The sequence below is a fragment of the Cygnus atratus genome, chromosome 1, assembly GCF_013377495.2.
Source record: "Cygnus atratus isolate AKBS03 ecotype Queensland, Australia chromosome 1, CAtr_DNAZoo_HiC_assembly, whole genome shotgun sequence".
Taxonomy (NCBI): domain Eukaryota; kingdom Metazoa; phylum Chordata; class Aves; order Anseriformes; family Anatidae; genus Cygnus; species Cygnus atratus.
This window is the reverse complement of record NC_066362.1, coordinates 165735716-165757603: the sequence shown is the minus strand read 5'-3', so window position 1 is coordinate 165757603 and position 21888 is coordinate 165735716. Positions and strand designations below refer to the sequence as shown.

Sequence of the window (21888 nt, the reverse complement as noted above, 5' to 3'; positions counted from 1 at the left end):
TTATTTGTCAGAGATGCCTGTTAGTCTCCACTGATTTTTGGCCTCTTAAAGTTCCTTAAGGTTAGGGAGGAAAATGTATCTGCACCACACAGTGAGCATCCATGGTAAACATATACTAGCAATACCCACCTGTGGCAAGCTGGGGTGTGCTCACCATCGGTCAGTCTTTCTGTAAACGAAATTGTGGCCTGACAAGAAACTATTTTTATCCTTAATGGTTTTCTAGCAAGAAGATAACACTTTACACATCAGATGTTTTAGTAAGAACCTTTTTCCTGTAGTTTTCAATATTCCTTTTAAACTGAAACGTCTAATATTCCCTTATCACAGTTTTACCTCAGTTTTGCCAGTTTCATAGCCCAGTGAAATTATTGGAAACAGCCTAATCTCTATGCCTTTTTGTACATGTTAGTAGTCCTTAAATTCGTTGTTGATAACTACATGTTTAAAACAAATTTCCTAAATCGTTAGCTGAGAGTTCCTCAAGCACTGGAGAAATCATAATCATGTATAAACTTGATAATGTTGGTTGTTTGCTTTTCCATATAATGTTGGTCATTTGCTTTTCTATATCTGTAACTGGCATCAAATGTAGAGGAAGGGATCTCTAACCAGAAAACCATCATATTCCAGCAATCTTCTGTCAGGATAACCTTTTGTATCTACTAATGATTCAGTATATCTACTGATTTAGATTAAATTAAAATTAAAATGGAATTAAAATTATATTAAAATTAAAATATCCTGTAGGTAATTTCAGTGGATATTTTGTGGAACATTTTGGCTCCCAGCTATTGCAGAACTGAATCAGAATATGATTTAGATAAATTAATGATAATCCCTACCAAATGTATTCCAAGTAAAGCTCTGCTATATAAAAAGATTTAGACAACTATATTCCTAACACTCTTTCTTAGTTTATCAAACAACTTTTTGTTGGTTTGTAAGTAGAATATTTTTGAGAGTAGAAGAAGAGTGGAATAGACTCAGACAGATCCTTTTAATATGACTCTTGAGAAGTCCATCCAAGATCCATCCAAGTTTACTTCCAGCATGGTCTTCAAGGTCCACTTTACCCAGAGATGCTTATGTGTCCTTATGTATAAGCTTCATACCTCTAGAACTAAGGCTAAATGTCTTCCATACACAGAAGAAACTATTTCAGTATTGTTCAAATAGTATTCAAGGTTGCTTGTGTCAATAGCTGGCAAGTTGAAAGAAGAGGAATGGTCAAAATATGTACCAGAGTGAATCAAGGCTTGAAAGTAATATATTCCATCAGATCTGGAGCTACTTTGGTGGCTTGCTGAGAAATGTTTCTGTTCAGAATACCTTCCACACAGTTCTGTGGATCTTTAGCCATACCTTTACCATGAACTGTAAGAGCTATTCTGGTTGGGGTAAATGCTTAGATGAGCAGCTGTCAATGCTGTTAGTTATTTCCATGAACAACTTAGGGACCCATCTCCAGGTTGTCATGGTTCTGTGGTGCTACTGCTTAACTTCATGTGTGAAGGTGCATGTTTGCTGCCACTCAAAGATGAGAGAAAAGGTTACTTAGGGGTAATCAAAGCTCTTTCAAATATTGCCTATGATCACTACTGCTGTCCTCCCCATCCACCATAGAATTTTCCTGGACAGGCCGTCCACTGTGCTGGCATTCTGCAGTGGAGAGAACTGAGGTACAATTGGGAGCTACCTTGAATGCTTGTGTGCTCAGCCATGTATCTGCAGATATACTTCAGTAACAAAATCTCTGGTCTTGAATAATCAAGGCATCTACAGGATGAATTTTTAGATGGTCCACATATATCAAGATATTCTATTAAATAACCTCTCATTTATGTTAGTTCAAATAGCACTTTCATTAATAAAATTAAATAGTGATGGTTAATAAGAGCAGTTGTATGTATGTGGATGACTGCTTTGTATTATAAAAAAGCTCTTGAGTATGCAGTTCTTTAACCAGAAATGAAAACACCACATTTAGCACTCCTTTTGAAAAGAAATGCCTTGTAACGATGTCATGCTGTGGGAAAATAAGACTATGGATTTCATTCTTAGGTGTGTAGTGAAGTAATTGTAGTTTTGGTACATAGTTTTCTGCTAAAACATCTAGGTATATAAATAACTGGCGACATTAAACAGGACTTCATTCATAAAGAGAAGGTATTTATTTTAAATGTACTCACATTTCTCAATACCAATTGCTAGTTTTAAAAGTAGCTCACTTATCCAAAAGCACTCCTCAAAAGCCTAACTGTGTGGCAAACCTAGAAGCAGTACAAGGATTTTGCTAACTAAGAAGCTATATACTGAAATGTTTCTTACCTAAACATTTGGGGTTTTCTAATTGCCATTCAAATATTATAAAGCTCAGCATACAGTGTTAGTTGAGTTTTTCCCATCACAGAATGAGCAATGAGGTTTTTATGAGAATAGTACCATTCTGTGTAACGTGCATCATCTATCCAAACACTACTGCAATTGGCCTTTTAAACAACGTTTGTACAACTATATATTTTTTTTCTACAAATATATGTTTTCTGACCTGTATTACAACTTTAAAAAGTACAACTTAAAAAAAGGTTGTGGTTGTTTTTTTAGATTTATCTTTTACAATTTAAAAAAGTAATTCTTTTTCAGTTTGGACACTGTTCAGACAGGAGTTCTTACACCACCTGAAGCACTCCAATTGAAATCATTAAACAGCAGTCTTCTAAATGTCTTTAAAAATTTGATCTGTCATTATTTAGCTGCACAGTGAGAGATCTCTTCTGAAGAACTTATATTTGAAGAATTTTTATACCTCCCTTTTTAACTACATGAGTTAATAAAGAAAACTCAACTTAAACTTTCAAAACTAGCTGCCTTCTCTGAGCTAATCATCAGTAATTTGCAGAGATGGAATATACCCACGTTGTAGGTTCAATTTTATGTACAAAGCCTTCTCATATACTATTTTTAGATTTGATCGTTTTGACAGTAATATTTGGATATGAACATAAAATGTGAAAAAAAACACCAAGATTGAACTTTGATTTTCAACTTTATCTTGCTCTAACTTAAAAGTAACAGAAAGAGACAATCCTTATTTCATAAAGCATTTGGAATGCACGATTCTCTGAAAAAGAAACCTACATTTCGTCAAACTGAATAGAAGCAATAATAAAATCCAGTAATACATAAATCCATGTTTATTTAGTGTGTCCAACATAAACTTATTATCCTGAATATCTAATAATAGAAGCTTCTGTAGAGGCCAGTAGCTGGTATACTTGGATCAAAAATTTAATGATGCCTCAGTTGCCCAAATTCAAAAGGGTTTTAAAAGTCTGAGACTGGGAAATGCTAATATTCATTCTCCAGAAAAAAAAAACACGTCACCTAAAAATGTCTTTCTTATGATATCCAAGCTACATTGCCTGTAGATCCTGAGGAAAGCAAAACAAAACAAGCCAGTGGTTGCTATGAGCAATGGGTGTGTATGAGACAAGTGTATTCCCTGGTAAGTCCTGTGCTCATGGTCCTTGGATTCATGCCTGAGTAGGTCTTGAAAGCATGGTGGAACGAAATTGCATGTTCTCCTAGGCATTTTTTTTTCCCCCTCTGGAAACCTGAGTACACAGGAGAAGCATGAGCTGTTTATTTGTTAATTCTCCAACCGGACTTTTGGGGGGATATTTGGACTTACATGATATATCACAAAGGGCACCTTCCCCACACTCAGAATGGAACAGCCAGTGGCTGGGACTGTTGAGCACAGCAAGGTCTACACTTGCCCTTCAGTTTCAGAACAGCTGTTTGTGCTGTTAAATTACTCAAAGGATATTAGATCATCCCAACACAGTCCATTTCTCCCAAGCATTCACATGTTTTTTCACCCAAGACTGACTGTTCAAGTCATTGGAAGATTTTTTTTTTTTTGATACAGTGCTGTTTAATGCTTAAACACATCTCCGCACCATGAAAACTTGAAAATATGGTGAGTTAAAAAAGGTTAAGATCCTGTGTCTTCAGGTGGAAGTCAAAACCCTTGAGCTCAGCTACAAGAAGCTGGTTTGTCTAGACTCATAGGTTATGGTTTCAAGATCATAGTGAGACAGTTAAGACACGCTGTCACCAAATGGGGCAGTCTTATGCTCAGCCTTAGGTTTCCACTGTGTTTGGTGAATCAAGTTGGTGATCCACATGAAAAATGACTTTAAAAAAAACTCCAGTGTTCATCCAGGTCAGTAAAGCGACCTACTCGTGAGGTCACAATTTTTCTAGTACCAACGCAAAGAGAGGCAGTACCATTTTGTGGTTAGGGATAGCGAGGGATGATCTTTCAGCAGCAGTTGCCATTTAGGTCAGCTGAAATGAACTGTAAATGAACTGCTCTCAGATTTGTTGCACTGCAAATTAGAAATGGATTAGTTTAAACTGCTTGCTGATGGAAGTGTGAGATGGCTTAAAGTTAGAACCACGTTGACCATTTACATCCAAGATGCCTGTTCAGAACATTTTCTTAACAGGGAAATGTTCATTCTTCTTCCCCAAACTGAACTTTCAGGAAGTTTTACTTAGTCATTACAAGTGTGAATTTATTAACGTTATTTCTGATAACTCTGCTTTCTCACTCTGTTATATATGCCTCTTTTGCAGTATTCTTTCAGAAGTGTATGAATTATTTTCTTCTGTCTGCAATGATGAAAAAGCATAAGTATTGCAAAATTACTAAATCTGAAGTCTGCAGTTGATTTGGTAATTCTATATTCATAGGGGTTTTATACATGACAGAAAACACATTAAGTGCTACTGATTTACAATAGCAGTCTAATTCCTATATTTGACCATAAACAAAGAAAATCAGAACAATGCTGAGGCTGCTCCACATGGATCAGTTGTGTCATGTTCTTTCAGAATGTGCAACTAGTATAACTAGAATGGGTTCTACTCTGTGGATGAAATTAAACCTTGAACGTGAATTTCTGGTTAGTCATGAATACTGACGTACATGCTTATTCAGTACACTATTTAAGACATACAGGAATTTTTTATTGTTGCTTTTCTAATACATTTGTGAGTCATTCTCTAAATGGGTTGGTTTCTTCTCTTAGGAAGTACAGAAATCCAAGAAAAACTTTCATATCAGTAAGTTATAACAAATGAACCCAGGAAAATCATAGTACAGCAATTTCATCATGATTAAAAACATCACAGAAAATAACATTCTTGAAAATACTGTAATATCTTTGTAGTTTTTCATAAATGTTAATACTTTCCTTTTAAATAACTCAGTAAAGCAAAAAAAAACCAATTTGGCCAAAGTATACAATTTTTCTGAATTCTAGTGGATGCCTAGAAGTAATTGACAGTCATAATTTACAGTACAGAGCTGGTAAGGAACTGCCAGAAAATCTGTGGGACAAAGGATGATGATGTTGTTCATTTAAAACTAACAAATGATACACAGACAATTAAAGAAAATGTTGATTTATTCTGTTGATTATTTCTTGTTTAAATATTGGGAATACTGAATAATTTATGTCTGCAATATATGTAATTGCCCAGTTCAATTTATAAGATTTTAATACATTTGCTTTTGAACTCATGACCTGATTCAGTCCTCCATATTTGCATTCCATATGCAGAGTTGCATTTTGCATCGTTGTTGATTTATATTACAGTTTATATTGCAAAATCTATTTAGTTAAGTCACGATAATGGTGTATATAACATTGATTCTAATAAGAAAAAATATGTCTTTTAACAAAACAAAATTATGTATGCATTAGTGTGAGATTTATTGTTGAAATCTGTTGTTTGGGCTAACTGTGAAAATACATTTAATTGTATTAGATGAATTGCTGTGTAGAACCGGAATGTGTATGCAGAACAATGTTCATATTCTATAATTATGAAAACAAAGGACAAAGTTAAACCTGATGTTGCACTATAAAGACATGCCTGTATGTTGAAATAGTTGTCACGCTGTTCACAAGGCAAACTTGATTCCTTTGATTCTCTTGTAATACAAAATAAAAAATAGCAAAAATATGTTTACAAGTTCTGCGGAAACTACAGAGCTGAAAGGGAGAGCTGCACATTATGCTTTCTTGTATTTATTTTCAAAATTCTAAATACAGTAGTATCAAAAGAGGTCACATTGAGAGTACAGTGTGTGCTGTTTGTAGTGATGCAAACAACAAGAGGAATTCACTTTCTAATACCTAAGTGCAGATATAGCAAACCTTACTCTACTTCTAAAATGAGCTCATTTTGCAAAGAAGAAACCAATAGTTAATAATAGAAGGTTCTGATAATGTTTTTAAATTACCCTTCAGATAATTAAATAAATAAATAAAAAAGATCCTGAATAGAATTACACTTTGACTAAATAAGATTTTGTATACATCAATGCATTCAGGCCCATTTATAAAAATTCCAGTGCTTAAACATACAAAAGGATCATCTGATACAATTACTCGAGCAGATTTTCATTGTTGACAGTATTTAGCTTTAGAAAATGCATGTTTCAACCAGAATACAAGATTAAAAGAGATTATCTGTTGCTATTACTGAATTTCCCATCCTCTTTTACCAGTCTCTTAAATAAAGAAAAGGCAGCTTTGCTGCGTGTCAAGAATCAAATGGCAGCAGATTTGGAGAGACTTCTAACTCATCGTGAGGTAATCTTTCTGTTTTAGTGTTACAACCATAAACTACATTTTCTCTTTCCTGAGCTTTAAACCATGGGAAAAATGGTTGAGTTTAGTTTGATTTTGAGTGTTGTTTTTTTTGTTTGTTTGTTTTTTAGTGTGTGTAATCTTGAGAAACATAGGTGATGGTATCTGTCAAGCACTGTGGAGATTCTGAGTTGTAGTCTCAGTTGCTAAATTCTGTCTGTTGACTTAGTCCCACTGTCTTTTCTTATGAGTAAAACATATGTGTTACAAAGCGTTTAGAATTTGCAATCATTTAACAAATATTTAGATAAAGGTGATGTAGTCGATACACATGCAATCTGCAATACCTGCGTGTGCCACAGTATGCCCAGGATGTCTCTCTGCCCCCCAGACATCAAGACCAAAAACCTGGGCAAAGCATGGCACAGTTCATTTCCAGTACACACATCTGAGTTTCTCTTCAACTCTAAAATACAATTCGGGGAGAGGAAACAGGATGGTAGTCACCTAGGTTTCATTCAGAGTCAAGGTACTTCTGTATGTACTCACCTGAGTTTCATCCCAGCAAGGAGTCAGGGTGCTTCTGGAATATACTCTCATGTCTAGAAGTATACAAAGTCTCACAGTTCAGACATAAATGCATTATATGGGGATTTCCAAAAGGTTTTTGTAGAGATCTTGCCCTAAACAATCTTAAGAGACTAACCTGTCGAGGAGTATGGGAGATCTTTCTGCAGATTAAATGTCTGAAACAAAGGATAGAAATGAATGATGTTTACCTATATGTTATATATGGATTTTCTCCCATACTCCATGACAGGTTAGTTAACTATTTCCACAGTAATATGAAAAGTTTGCTAAAGCTACAGAATACTGAAGATAATAATATCAAAAACTGACTGAGAGGAGTTGTTAAATGACCTTCCAGAGTTGCTGAATGTTTTGGCAAAGATCTGCAAAGAAAATATAACATTAATGAATCAAAATTATGAATGTGAGGAAGAGCAACACAAGCTATATACACGAGGTGATAAATAACATGTAAATAACATGTTACATGTTCAGAATGATCATCTTGAAGTCATTGTATCAATATTTCTCTAAAAACACCCTTTCAATTCTCAGAAGAGAAAAGACGGGGAGATGCCTTTCAAAGAATTTGCAACTCTTCTAATGCAATCTTAGAAAAGATACCTTATCACTTATTCTAATACCATTATTTCCACAGAAACCTGACTATTCACACATCCTGAAGTCCTCCCACTCCACCTCCAAAACTCTTCTCCTCCATCTCCTTTCCTTGCTATTGCTCAAAATTCCCTGCTTAGATCAGTACACCAAAACTCATCTCATGAATTGGTCCAAAACATTTTGTCTGTGCTGACCACTTAAAAAAAAAAAAAATCTTTTTTGATAGAATGAAATCAAAACAATTTCATTGACAGCTGAGTTTAAGTGAACCTCAACTTAAGTGAAAAGTGTACTAAGTCTTTCTCCTGAGTGCAGGTCTCAGATGTGAAACAATCACCTTAAATTAAAACAGAAAGAACACAAGTTCTTAACTTGTTTACTTTCTATGCTAAATCACACTGGGTGGTCATCTGATGCAATATCTTCCCAGAACAATTTTTACATTTAACCCTCTGAACTGATTGTAGTGCTTGTGAAGTTCCATGAATGGTGATTATAATAGTCTAGTTACAGAAGAGAGTAATTGAACATGCTTCCCCAGAGTAATTTGCAGGTGGGTGTCGTTAACCCAGTAGGATCATCAGTAGGTGTATCAGGAGTGATCATTTGATAGCTCTTATTTCTGGTGTCTTTATCTACATTGTACATTTAAATTTCAAATTTAAGACCGAGTCTGTTACACGCATGCAGTTTGGATTTTGTTTGGGTTTGCTTTTTTTTTTTTTTTTGCTATGAAACACACTGCTATCTATTAATATAATCGAAAATATTTTAAGCATTTTTAGATAATTTGCAAGCCTGCAATTATGTTTATTATATGAAAAATACTCTGAAGAAACTAGTGAATTAATTGCATAAAGATGTAGTGAACTTTCTGAATTTCCTATGATAGGCCCTTGACAGACTAATTTCAAATTTACTTCTTTCAAAACTTCCTGTTCCTACCACTGCTCTCCTAGAGCTACTCCCAAGTAGTCCTGCTGTCAAATATTCACGCCTTTGGTGCCTTGTTCTCCAGAACAGTTACTGTACTGTATTTCACTTTCTTCCAAATCCCTTACTACTTGTTAGGACCATCAAACACTTGAGTCCTGAATCAGGTGCCAAGTATTTACTTGATGAAGATGATCAAGAGTGCTGCAGAAAGGGTACTTCCTAGGAACATCCACCTTGTTACTCTAGGTATTGTATTTTATATATATAGGTGGTCTCATATCAACCAACATGCATTGCAGCTGATTAAAGTGAGTAGAATGTGATAAATAAAACAAAATTTATAGAATTTCTGTCTCAAAGCTATGGAACATTATTTACATCTAAGTAATAGCCCCTATGACTACCCACTTAAGCTGTTCCTGATGTGCAGCAGTTTGCTTCTTTGTGCCATTTCACTACTTAAATTAAATTTTTCTAACTGTGGCCAACAATGCAAGCAAGGCTGAGTGAGACAGGCTTTATACAAAATAAGAAGGCAAATACTTAAGTCTGAAACAGACTTCATCATGAATGTTCCTTGTACCCTGGACGTTAAGAACTTGAGCAAGTATTTCCAAAGTTATTCCATTTTTGCCAAATTTCTTTTTATATCTGCTAAAAAATAGTCCGTATTAGTCATATTATTTTACCTAACAGCAACAATATTTATTCAAGTTACCTATGCAAAAAAAGAATATAAGTACTGAAAAAGAAATTAGAAGTTGCATGTTTGGGGAAAGAAAACTAAGAAATACTAGTACGGGGGGAGAGGGGGAGAAGAAAAACAATAAAAATAAGCTAAAGTTGTTTTAAGAAAATGTTTGGAGAAGTAACTTTTTTTGCAAGAGGTGAGGGGGTGATTATGCTTACCTTATGTCATTTCTGTTTATTTCTAATGCAGCCTTTTATTTTTCACTTTTAATGCAGACCTCTTCCAGTAAGCTTACTTTTTCTTGATTTATCTAAAAGGCAAATAACTCATGCATTGAAATATTCATAAAGGATAGGACAACTTAGTTTACAATGAGTTAGTCTTCAAATAATTGTCTTTGCCATTTTAATAAAAAGTTATATAAGATATGCAGCAACATCACAGTTTCACAGTAAATATCCCTGTTAATAGAAAAACAAAAGGCTATTCTTGGACTAATAAAGACTAACTTCATTTAGACAGGGTGTTTTTAAATGTAAGTAATATGCATTCTTCAGATTACATAAATTATTTGCAGAAATATGGATTACGGTTTTAAGTGCTACATGCTGTCATGTAATATTATCAGTCTTGTTTAATCACTGTGCATACTAAAGTATCATTTCTTGCTAAGAATTATCTTATTGCCCATGTTTGCAAGTAAGGACAGTAGAATTCTTGAACAGATAAACCCAAGATATTCATGCTTAATAGAAACTAAGGTTTTAAGTGAGTTAAAAGTACCAGCAAAACAACAAAATAATGTTAATGCTGTCTTACAGTGACATGTTTCAATAAGCAGACAGTTTTGATTTAAGGTATTCCAGCCTGTGTGGTCTCATATTGTAGTAACTCTTTTTAATGAAATGTTAGAAGGTGGGTGGCTGGTTTTGGTGGGGGTTTTTTGGTGGTGGTGGTTAGTTGTTTTTGTTTTTGTTTTTCATCTCCTTGTGATATCAGCTGGATTCATAACCCTTGATTTGAAGATACTGATAGCATTTTGTAAGCTTTTTGGATAAAGAATTTACATTTATCCTTAATCTTACTTCACTTTTCACTTAATTTTGGAAGAAAAAAAGTTTAATATTAAACTCTGAATCTTGGCAGAATCCCTACAGGGCTCTTATGTGAGCTTTTTTATTACAGGAAAAAAATGACACTACATATTATTTCATGTAATAAAATAGTTAATTATTTCAAATTATGTAGACTAAGCTAATTTGATGATTATTACTATATTTTGCTGTGGAAATTAAAATGAAAAGTGGACATTTGACTATGTGCATTCTTAAAAAGTTAGGTCACCCATGTGGGAGAAAAACAAGATTTTTTATTTTATTAATTTTTAATTATTTCTTGGCCTTCTATTTCCTTTTTTTTGTTGTTGATTAATTTCATAAATGGATGGGGAAGACATTTTAATATAGTTTCTCATGTAAATCATTGAGAATCTGCTGGTACAGTAAACATTTCCATGGATTTCTTCTTCGTGTGGATAAATGCAAACTATTACTTGGGAACGGGTTCAGTGGCATCACTGAGAGCAATCTGTATCCAGAATCATGCTGGGATTATGTTCTTAGAGGTTCACAACTATGGCCTTCACAGTGCTGCTGTCCTCTCTGAGCTGAAGGAATTGGGGTATGTGGTACTGCGATGCCATTTGTAAGCCCCTCAGTGCATGATATTGGGTACAGTTAGTACAGCCAAATTTTTCAGCTGATTTCTGACTAAAAAGTTTTATGTTTTGTCAAGATAACCAATAGGGTTTGTAATTGTTTTTCCAGATCCAACAGAAGTGCATAAAACATTGTTTGAAAGAACAATGGAGTATCCCATTAATAACCTCCTATTAAACAGAGCTTTTTTTTTTTTAAAAGGATATTTCATATCCAGACTTTTTTTGTATTATTATTTGTAGTCTGTGCTATCTTTTTAATCAGCTGAACTTTCGACCCTCTATCTTTATCTGTGCTAACCAAATAACACATAAGAACCTTGTGCTCTTGATTCATCCCACTCTACCTTTAGTCTTATACCCCCAAATGCAGCCACTCATTATCTTTGTATAGTTGGAGGGGCACGAGAAGGAAATATGTTCCTTCAGAGAATAAATCAGGATGAAATTACTCCTTATGCCTGAGTTGACCCAATGGCTATAACGCTGCCTTGCCTCTTTGCTCCTAGCTTCTCGATCCTCAACTTGCACCAGCTCTGGCACTTCTCTAATACTGCACTCGGACCTCTCAGATCACTAAACAGAAACCTAACGTGACCCCAAAACCAAAAGTGAATTGCTATCTGTTAGTTTAGCTGTTTGAATCACCTTTGAAAAGGGTCCAGCAAGGAAAAAAGCAAATAAAAAGGCTGATATGTCAATATCACTTACCTGGGGAAGAGAGGGAGTAGGCATTTTGTGTCCAGAACTGCAGAGCAGAGCACACCAAGCTTCTGTGCCATCCTTCGTCTGCATCCTTTCCTGCATGTAACAGTAATCTATAACTTACAGATGCTAAAGTGCAGTTCTCTGTAGTGCTAAAGTTAAGTGGGATGAATCCACTAAGTCTGTTCAGCTGAAGCTCTTGATCCATGATTCCCTTTTATCTGTTTTTCTTTTTCTTCAATTCCAACAGTCAGCCTTTGACTAAAAGAAATATTTACCATGAGCTCTGTGATCTTGGCTCTTCCATTGCCTTTCATGGTTGATGCAGTTGTTAGTATTTTGGAGCATCAGAAGTGCAATTTTAGACTTTATCCATTGGCTTATAAACCTCAGATAAAAACTTGGAAGGGCAGTCTGTCAGCATTCAGATGCTTGGCAAGAAGCTTTAGTAATCATTTTCTGAGGTTACATTTAAGAGGTTATAAATTCACTATGCTTTGATGTATGGCATTGTACTATTTCTTCAGATATTTACGATGCAAGCTTATTGTAAAGTAATGCAACACTGTGCAAATGTATAGAAATTGATTTCTTAAATCTTGAAAATGAACAAAGTGTTATTTATATTTTTCATGTGGGATTCATAATCCATTGTGTTTTGTTTTAAATAGAACAACTATAATGAATGGTTATTTTGATGTTTTATAGAAATATTCTAGGAGGCATGAAAAGAAACAAAAGTGAGACAGTGACGTAAGAGACAGCAATAGAAAGCTTTTAAATAGGTATTCCTCTGAGTGTGAAGAACAATTTTCAGTTTGTATGAATATAGGGGAGATAAGTTACACTACTTCTTTTTTAACTGCTTGAATTCACCTGTGTGCAGTGCACTCTGCCAATACAGTGAATTTTAATCTATAAAAGTATAACTAATACTGTGAATCTATTCTACTAAGAAATAAAAGGGTAAAATTTATAAAATTAATAGTGCAAATGAAGCTTGTCTATAATATTAATTTATTTCTTATAACACAATTCTTTATGCCAACACACTTAGTTTTCAGGACATGAATATTATACATGGGTTGAAAAGATATGAATACCTGCTGAGATTTTATCTCCTTTACACATCTGTGCACTTGTAGTACATTAGCAGCTGTGCATACAAGTGACAGAATGTAAAACTTGCTGAACTAGTCACCTGCCTTATTGACACATTCATGTGTTACTGTGCCAAAGCTCTTCAAGTTAAGTTAGCAACCAGAAAACGGGTTCTGGCTGTCTGCAACGGGACGAAGTAGAAAAAGTGTAGTAGTAGTTTAAATAAACCTATTTGATATCAATCAGTTAAATGGATAAAAACACATGGGGCTTGATTGCTGTTTGTTTACTTAAATCAGTTTAGCTTATGTCAGTAAATTGTTGTGTCACTCGAATTGAGGACTAAATCTACCTAAATACGTGTGCCTGAATTAGCATGAATCTTAAATCAGACCAAATTAAAAGTTATTTAGCTTAGCTATTGCAAGATCCCATATTTTTTAAAACGTAAGTATAAAAAACTCCTATTTAGCTGTTCTTTCTGAGAGTAGTCTACTCAGGTTAATGTTAAAATGCTAATTGCCCAAGTGACTATTATGTTGAACTTGTATACCGATTGGCAGGTCAAAAGCTTTTCAAATCGGAAGTACAGCTCATCATTTATGAATAAACGTAATGCTTTTCTCTACTTCCCTGAAACCTTTTCCAGGTTTTCACTTTCTTAACACTATGTGAAAATAATGCTGTTTTGTAACTATTTCTCTGTCCTTCATCACAGTAACTGAAGACCTCACAAATACTACCCTTGCAACGTAAAGCAGAAAAGTATTATTAACCTTGTTTTGCAGAAGCAGCAAACACAATAAAAGAAATAGTGGTTTGCCCAAAACTCCACAGAGTTTGTGGTAGAGCTTAAACCAAGAGCTCACGTGTGCTAACGCAGTATCTTAATCACAGTCATTCTTCTTTCCTTATGTTTTTCAGATGAAAGGCCTGGAAAGAAAATCTCCTCAGTGTTTATTTTTCCTTACTAGATGCAAATTACCTCTTTTTTTTCTAAGCTATCTTTTTTATGTGAATTCATTGTCATTTGGAAGTAATTTCACAAACTAATTGCATTTTTACTTTGTATTGTTCTGAGAATTTACATTGACATTAATTTTTTAATCCACGTCTCCTGAAAAAGTCCACTTTCCAAAATTCTGTGAGTTTCTTAAAAAAATAAAAAATTAACAGTGTTTTATTATTATTTGAACTGTAGAGTAGGTATATTTAGTTTTCCTAATCAATATGGAACACTTCAGAATTTCAGTTCTTAGTTTGGGTCTTTATTCCAGAAGTCACATCTGTACTATGAAAGGCCAGGGGCTTATTCCTATTCCTGGACTTAAGTAGCACAGCCAGATCAGCTCCATACTGCTCGTGACTGTTATCCTCTAGACCAGACTAGCTGTGTCCACATCAGTCTTTTCTATGCCCATGTGATGGTTATGTTACCCTAACAAAGACGTTCTTTCTTTGGGATTTTTTGTTTTAATTGAAAGTATCCAAAATAATGTAAAGTTTAAAAATAGCTTGAAGGCACACAATGTGTTTGAGGATGAAAAGCCTGCTGGGATAGTGTTGGGAGACTTCGCAGAACCGAAGGAGACAACTCTGGTGCAGTTTCACCTATCCTTCCTTTCGAGAGTGATGAACTGTTGAACAGGAATGAACTGTTCCTGACCATAGTTAGTGAGACCTAGATGAAATCATCCAAAACAACCAGGGAGCAAGGTAATGTTTGTGCACTATAGCTTGTTAGGGTTCAGTGCTCCAGCTCCGTCCTGGTGCTGTTCTGTTTCGCAGTCCTGATATATCCAGAGAGATTGGCTCATACTGTCCTTAGCCATTTTTACAGAATTCTAGTTGTCTTTATTTTCAGCTAGTTCTTAAAAATACAGCTTCTTTAAAAGGAAATTTCTTCACTAGCTGAAAAAATAAATGAAAGAGAAGAAAATTCATTACCAGCTAGAGCTCTTACGTGAATGAGATTAAAAGCATAGCGTGTTTTGTCCAGGCAAACAGGATCTGATGGGATGCAAGAAAGAGAGAAACATAAGGCAGCATTGCACAGATAATGGGTAAGAACAGAGAAAAAGATAAAACAAATGAGAGAGTTAGATGAAGTTAAGAACAGAAAATAGTTATTTTCTTATCCTCAAAGTGTTGAAAACAGTATCTTATTTTTGCTTTTTTAATAGATGGTTGCCAAATGCATTTTCCAATGTGTGTGTAAGACTGGAGAGAGTCCATGTGATCGGGCAGGAGAAACAACTACTAATTAGTCCTATTAGGATTAGTTTGTTAATGGCTCTAAGAGGTTTTTTTAGAGAACTTCTATAAATAAGCAGGCTAAGGTTCCCAATGATTTATGTAAGTCTTGATGAATATTAAGACATTAAACATGGATTAAATGTGGATTATCAGAAGTATTTGCAATTCTGTGACATTGTTCTGAAATTATAATGTTTCTAGAGTCTGAGAACCCAGTAGTCTCTGTGCTAGCACCTACACATCTATCTTACGCCAGTATCCTGCGCAAAGCCCTATTACTTCTCAACAGTTACCCCATTATCTGGCCTGCAAAAGTGAAAGAAAGGATGGGTGCTTTTATTCTTTTCCTCTTTTGAGGAGAAGCAAAATCTTGTGAAGCGTCTGTGCTTTACCTTACTTTGATCAGTTACTGTTATATTCTCACATTTGTCTTTCTTACTTTCGTATTCCCTCACAGTGGGGGAATGTCCCTCCCTTCCAAATTTGCTACTCCCACCATTTCGTTCCATCTCAGCAATGACCTTGAGGATTCCAGATGAGTTTTCATCATTTCATTATTAGTCGTACTTTAAAGTATGGCAAAGTCTATCCTTAGCTGTAATTAAGTTATGCTGAAGAAGATTGACTAGAAGTAACTTAGGACAGAAGGCCAGTGTATTGGTTTTAGGAACCTGGAGAGTAGCAACAGCTGCCATCTGCAAAAACAGAGGTAGAGAGAAGTTCAGAGGCTCATAAAAGTCTTTGGAGTCGTAAGGGGGAGGGCAGTACGTGTTTAATCAGGGATGGAAGCTTACTGGATGAAAGGAGAAAACTGCTTTGTTGGGGGAGAGGGGAAGGAAGGGGTATCTGCAGGGGTTGGAAAGATAGGATTGAAAAGAAGTGATTGGTAACAGGTGCCTTCAAACAGTCTCTAGCTCTGCTTCTTTACCCTCTTTTCTGTTTAAAAGATTGTACATGATAATGTCAAAATTATATGTGTTTCCAAAGTGAATGACTTCCTGCTCATCTATGTGCTGCAACTTGTTTTATATATAAAAAATGCTGATGTACAATGCTTAGCTCTCTTTTTAAATGTTAAGCCACAAAGTAATTATCATTTTTCTTATGCTACGTTTATGTTCCAAGATTCTAGTTTCTATTAATGTTCTGCATGTTTTCTAAGTAGATTACAGGGACATTTCTGCATCACAAGTAAGCCCTGGAGCTATTCTCAGCTTAAAGCTTGGAGAAACAAAGTGACATTTACATTGCTAAACGAGTGTAGAGAAGTTTCTAGCTCATATTTTACAAGGAAAAATATGCTCTTAAGCAGTATTCCTCATTATTGTTATCTATTTTGTTGTTGTCAAGCTTTAATAAAGTTTGAATTCCAAACAGTACTGAATTTAGGGAGAGGAAGGATTTATCATTTGGGTACATTCATTCTCGTCTTGGAGCTGTATTATTCAGAATATGTTACTAACTTTTATAGATATCCTTTAAAGAATTCTCTTTAAGTTTGCAGTGGTATACAGTAAACATTTGTGTATTAAATAGTAATTTCTAGTCAGCAATTCTTTTTTTTTTTTCTTAGAATCTGAGAAAACATGATAGTAACACAGGATTTATTAATGTCGATTAAGTAAATCCAATATAAATACGCTTTTGCTCTCAATAATAGAAAGTTTCATAGGCAACATGCAGTTCATGGATTATGAGATGGAATTGGCATGTGCGTTTTAAATGATATATTTTTGAAAGAGCCAGTATTACTTAGTGATAAACATTTGAATCATTGAAATCATTAGAATCAAGAAATCATTGGCACTAGGGTTTTCTGAATGCTTAACTAATATTTTGTTATATTCAGTTTTATAGCGTTGGCTATGGATATTTCAGCCAATATCACAGCTGGTTATCCAGCTGTGTAAAATGTTATTTTTGATCACTTTATGGTATCATTTGAATACTACTAAATGGAAATTGAATTTAAATACTTCGTAAGAAATACCAAAGATGGGGAGAATCAAGCTATAGTAATACGTTACCCTGTTGGGAAATCCAGGAAATTCTTCATAATAATTTATGTTAATAAGTCTGTTTTGACATACTAGCATTTTTAGCATGTTTCATTTAAGAAGAACTTACTCTAGAAATGATAGTTTTTATTAAATTTGTATTTGACTAAATGTCACAGTAACTCAGATTAAAAAAATACTTGGGAGTTTAGTCTTCATTATAATTATAAATGTATTTTTTATCTTTAATACACAGTGGAAAAAAAACTTCCAAAATTTAACATGCAAATTCTGAATTATGAGACAAATTATTTCCTGTTTTTCTTTAGAAAGGTTTAACTGTTAAGAAAAAATTGAAACATGCAGCTGAAATAGAAGTATCTGAAAGATGGAAGCTGTTTTCTGTAATGACTGCGCCATTTTATTGTTGCTACAGTTCTAATGTGTGTTCACCTTATAAAACTAGAAGTAGTTCGTAGATCCATTTAGTCACAGATCTATCCATTCACTTTAAGATTTTATATGCACATGGATGTAGAGAACTCCTGAATTAAGTGTAGTGCAGAGAAGCTATCAACATCCTGCATATGGTCTGGCATCTTTCCATCACCCAGTTATCAGGTTCATTTGTTTGATCAGAACATTTCATACTGTCTTCCAGCTTCCAGCTTTACAATGTGTATCCATGTGCCTAACATGACCATATGTTCCAATCTCACACGAGAATTCTTGCTGACTTCTGATATTTCCAGTACAGCTGCAGCAGAGGATGCAGCTATGTCAAATACACTCTGCCTTACATGAGGGTTTAAACCATGATGTATGGAGCTTTCTTAATTGCATAGATGGTTGTTAAAAACTTCTCGGAGATCCGGTATGCATGTGGGTTTTACTCCTGATGGGCACACAACCAGAACATTCCACTGTCAATGCTGAATTTGCACCATTCATGCCACTGCATCCTTCCCATCTGCAATCCTAGGCAGTAGAATGGACTTACCATTTGCTTCATTTTACTCTCTGCTACATCAAAACGGATCTTCTGTAGTGTATTTCTCAACTTTCACACTTTTCATCATTAATAAGTTTAGCATATTTAATTCTGTGCTAATAGAGTTGGTGGCTTTTCCACTCTCTGCCAAAAAAGGAAGACAGTTCTTTCCAGGGTGAGGGCCCTTTTGCAGTGTTTCTCTAGCTGTTTGGCAAAAATAAAACCCGTGAGGAACAGTTCTAAAGCAGTTCTTTATGGGAATTGTCAGTATTTCTAAAGAGGAAACATTCTAGGTACTACTTTTGCTTGAGAGTCTCATTCCTGGATAGTGATACATACACGTCTCCTTTTTCTGAGTGCACTCCAGAGTTAGAGTACCATACTGAAACTTTGTCTTCACAAAGTGCTCTGTGCAAGTCACAGCATAGATTGGTAGGTGGAATCAGGTTATATTTCAGTTCTGTGGTCTGTTGTTCTTCAGAAATATGTCATTGACTTGATGCTCTATGCCAACAGCCTGTAATAGAAGACTCTGTTTGTTCACCTCCCTTTTAACTGGTGATCTCTGATGATACTAAAGAGTATTACCAGTGCAAAGATGATTTGAGATGTTCTTGTTAAGTCAAGTAACAAAGCAGAAGAGATGGATCTTGCCCAACTTTAAAAACGTAGATGTCTACATCTGAAAGTCATCTAGGGATTTGTAGTCAGAAAAGAATAACAGGCACTATTAAGGTGTGATTCACCGTATCCTCATCTAAAAATCAGCAAAATGAGTTGTTAATTATGAATCTTACCAACAGCTTTAGAGAGGAGTCAGACAAGTTGGTTTGCCTATGTTTAAAATGTTATTTCTGAAGTTGTCTGAAGTTCAGTGTGAGGAAGTCCACCCACGTATTTGGTCACATGTCCCAAAGCCAAATTACAACCAGAGGTCTCAGAAAGATCCCTCTCCATCTTAATATCAGCTGTTAAACAATACAACTTTACTTTTAATACACTCTTAAATTCCACAGGAAATCACAGTAGGAATCTACAAGGGATCCGAGTAAGAAAATTCACAGACTTCATGAGGGACAATATTCTTAGTGTTTCCTCTACCATCACCTTATATGCCCATTAAGCTTGACCTTACTGAGCACTCCGAGACAGACAACTGTGAATCCAGTTCCTTCCGAACCACCCTGCCCTACCCATTTCCAGATTTAGATCACTTTCACTCGAGAAGGAGTTACAGGAAGTATAAAACTTCTTTTTCTCTGAGGCCTCCCAAAAACATTTGGATACTGAACATGAGCTTTTAATTCTTGGAAGACTGAGAAATCAATTCAGAAATGAATTGATTTACAAAACACTACCAAATGGATATAGCATTGTAAAGTGTCATTTTAGTTTTCTCAAGTAAGTATTCTTTAACGTACCCATAACCTCATTTGCTGAGTTCTGCTTTTTCCTGTGACTTATTTGAAGACTACAATAGCTGCCTAAGCTGGAGAGTACGTGCATGTGAAGAAAGATTTCATTGACCTAACACAAACATGTTTTTCATCCCAGTACAGCTGTCTTTCCTCACTTGCATGTTCTGTTATAGCTGTTGTTGTTGTTATTTTAAAGATTAAAGTATAGCCGGAGTAGTCACTAGACTGCAGCAGAGTCAACTGTTCTTGGACCTAAAGACAATGCTGTAATCTATCAAGTTTCTCCAGACTGGATACATATTTTTATTTTGCGTTATAATTTAGCCACATGGGGACCATATGGTAGTTAAAGTGAGGAATACAAGCTTTCCAAAGATGCTCCTGAACATACATGCGTTACTCTAACAATATGTGAGACTTACAGATCGAGGGGAGGGGGAGGTGACACATCTACAACCATCATCTCAGTGCTTGACTCACAAATTCTGAGATTTTAAGTTTTGATTAGCGTTTTTGAGAGATGAACCCCTCTGGTTTTATCCCTCTTTCAGCTGATTTTCCTTTTTTGTCAGTGAAATTGGCTTTCTTGTTTAAGGTTCATAGTATTTAGTGCCTCTTCTGTGTTTCCATTCTTTTACTGGGAATTTATGCTGCTTTCTTCTCTGGGAACACTTGTCAGTCATCAAAATTCAGTGGTTCTGCCAGAATCTGACGCATTTTCTAGCACAGTAATTTCATGTTCAGCTTCCACAATAGACACGCTCTGCTTCAAAATGGAGTTCTAATCCAAGGCAAAGTTCGTAGTCATAAATTCTATTTGTAAAACTAAAAGTAGAATACTATTTGTCATCATAAAGATTCAGATAACTGTGCTGTTGTTAGGGTCACTTTTGCTTTAGAAGATATTTACCTGAGTGCAGTAATCGTAGGCTTTATTGTATGAGGAGGGAAGCAGATGGACCCACTGGCTGCTTCTGTGATGATTTTAATGCTATGAACAAACATTAATTTTACTACCTGAATAAATCTGTCTTCAGTCCAGAAATATAGTTGTCTCTCCCTACTGAGCATCTTTAACCTTTCAGTTTGGTCTATGTAAATTTTCTTTTCAAGATTATTGTATGGAGAGTATTTGAAGGTGCAAGACATCCCTGCGTAACATTAGAACTAATGTTTATGTAATTGATTCTTGTAAGTCAGTTGCATTTTCTTAACACTGTAATTTTGCATCTGTTTCCAGAGCATGATATATATTTCATTTTATTTGCTTATATAAATTGATTTTACAAGTTTTATTTATTATAATTATCCACACATATAATGTTAAGGGCCTTTACAAGCTGTTGGGTGCACAGAGGGGATTCTTTCTTGCTTTGATTATAGTTACATGACAGAGTAAGAAGAAAAATCCTCAGGCTTCTTGATGATCCACTGAAAAAAAAATGAAATTACTGTTTTGGTAAATAGCCATTGAGCTTAATGTAGGCATTTTTTTTCATATACTTTATCAGTTATTTACTTGATAAAACAGCATTCCATTTTATGTCTCAGTCATATTCAACATCAGGTGATTCCTTTTGTTTTTATTATGATTACATAAAATAAGATTTAGTTATATTTAATACTATAGTTATTTTGAATTTCTTAGAACTCATTTGGGAAATGTAATTGGCTTTTCTGGTACATGCATGTTTGAGCATGTATCAAGGACAACAAAAACACTGTTAACAGAGCTCTATTTATAGAATCCGTAACTCGGAATACATTTCTGCTTTATATTGCTGCCTGTTTAATTCTTGTGTTTGGTCATCCCTGTCTTCTAATTACATTGCTAGTTGATTTAGTTGAAAGAATCAAATTTTATCCTTCCTAGTCCCAAACTGATCTTCCATCTCTGTTCATGTAATTTATATTTCAATTATCCTTATAAACAGGTAAAACCAAGTTTAAATAAAGTATAACTTTTACTTGCTTTAAGATCAAACATCATCATGGGAATCTCAAATTCTACTGAAATACGAATATGCAGACAGCATCTAACTATTTTGCCTTTTTTACTTTACCTTTTAAAAATAATTGGCACTTCTTTGGTTTATTTCCTTTAACACGGTTTAAAAGCTTGCTGTTTTTGATACTGCATAAAGTTTTTACAGACCGTTAAGTGTTTCACCACAACAGCACTGATAGCATTCAGCCTAATAAACTGACAAGGTA

At 34.8% G+C, this 21888-nt stretch overlaps 1 protein-coding gene across 3 annotated transcripts in view; it reads left to right on the top strand.

The window, feature by feature from the left end:
* The window catches only part of PIBF1 (progesterone immunomodulatory binding factor 1), a 126808-nt gene that overhangs the window by 97589 nt on the left and 7331 nt on the right, over positions 1-21888 (top strand). For all 3 annotated transcript variants that reach the window (XM_035561224.2, XM_035561227.2, XM_035561225.2), the window contains exon 16: positions 6590-6674. In XM_035561224.2, the coding sequence (XP_035417117.1) occupies positions 6590-6674 (85 nt within the window). The remainder of the gene's footprint in view (positions 1-6589; positions 6675-21888) is intronic.